This window comes from Calidris pugnax, unplaced genomic scaffold (assembly GCF_001431845.1).
Source record: "Calidris pugnax isolate Ruff unplaced genomic scaffold, ASM143184v1 scaffold871, whole genome shotgun sequence".
Classification (NCBI taxonomy): Eukaryota; Metazoa; Chordata; class Aves; order Charadriiformes; family Scolopacidae; genus Calidris; species Calidris pugnax.
In genome coordinates this window covers 86,484-86,947 of record NW_015091533.1, presented here as the reverse complement: position 1 = coordinate 86,947, position 464 = coordinate 86,484, and the positions used below count along the sequence as shown (strand labels likewise).

At 70.7% G+C, this 464-nt stretch overlaps 1 protein-coding gene across 1 annotated transcript in view; it reads left to right on the top strand.

Annotated features, from left to right (window-relative positions):
- Nucleotides 1-464, top strand: part of ARHGAP30 (Rho GTPase activating protein 30) — an 18,207-nt gene that overhangs the window by 1,133 nt on the left and 16,610 nt on the right. The window contains exon 5 of the mRNA XM_014961758.1: nucleotides 250-394. Coding sequence (XP_014817244.1) covers nucleotides 250-394 — 145 coding nt within the window. The remainder of the gene's footprint in view (nucleotides 1-249; nucleotides 395-464) is intronic.

Here is a 464-nt window from a genome sequence, read left to right as displayed (position 1 = left end):
ATGGGATGGGATGGGATGGGATGGGCAAGGTGAGGATGGGAGGGGACAGGGATGGAGATGGGATGGAGGGGACAAGGTGAGGATGCAGGGGACAAGGATGGGGACAGAGGGGACACGGTGGGGATGGACAAGCTGCCAGACATCACCCCCGGTCCCCCAGCCCGGCAGCTCCTGCAGTGCCACCAGCTGGGTCCCCAGGAGCGGGGAGGGGACAGGGGCCACCCCCATGCCCTGATGTCCCCCCACCAGGCGCAGACCACCCCGGGCTGAGCCAGCAGCGGCCGGTGAAGCCCCCGCTGCCGCGCCGGGAGAGCTTCGACGCCTGCCCCTGCCCGGGGCCCGAGGGGAGCCTGGAGGAGAAGCCGAAGGGTCTGGAGGAGCCGCGGGGCCCCGAGTCAGAGGGCGAAAGCAGCACCAAATCAGAGCCCACCACCCCCAAAGGCAGCCGGGCCTCGCTGGCGGCC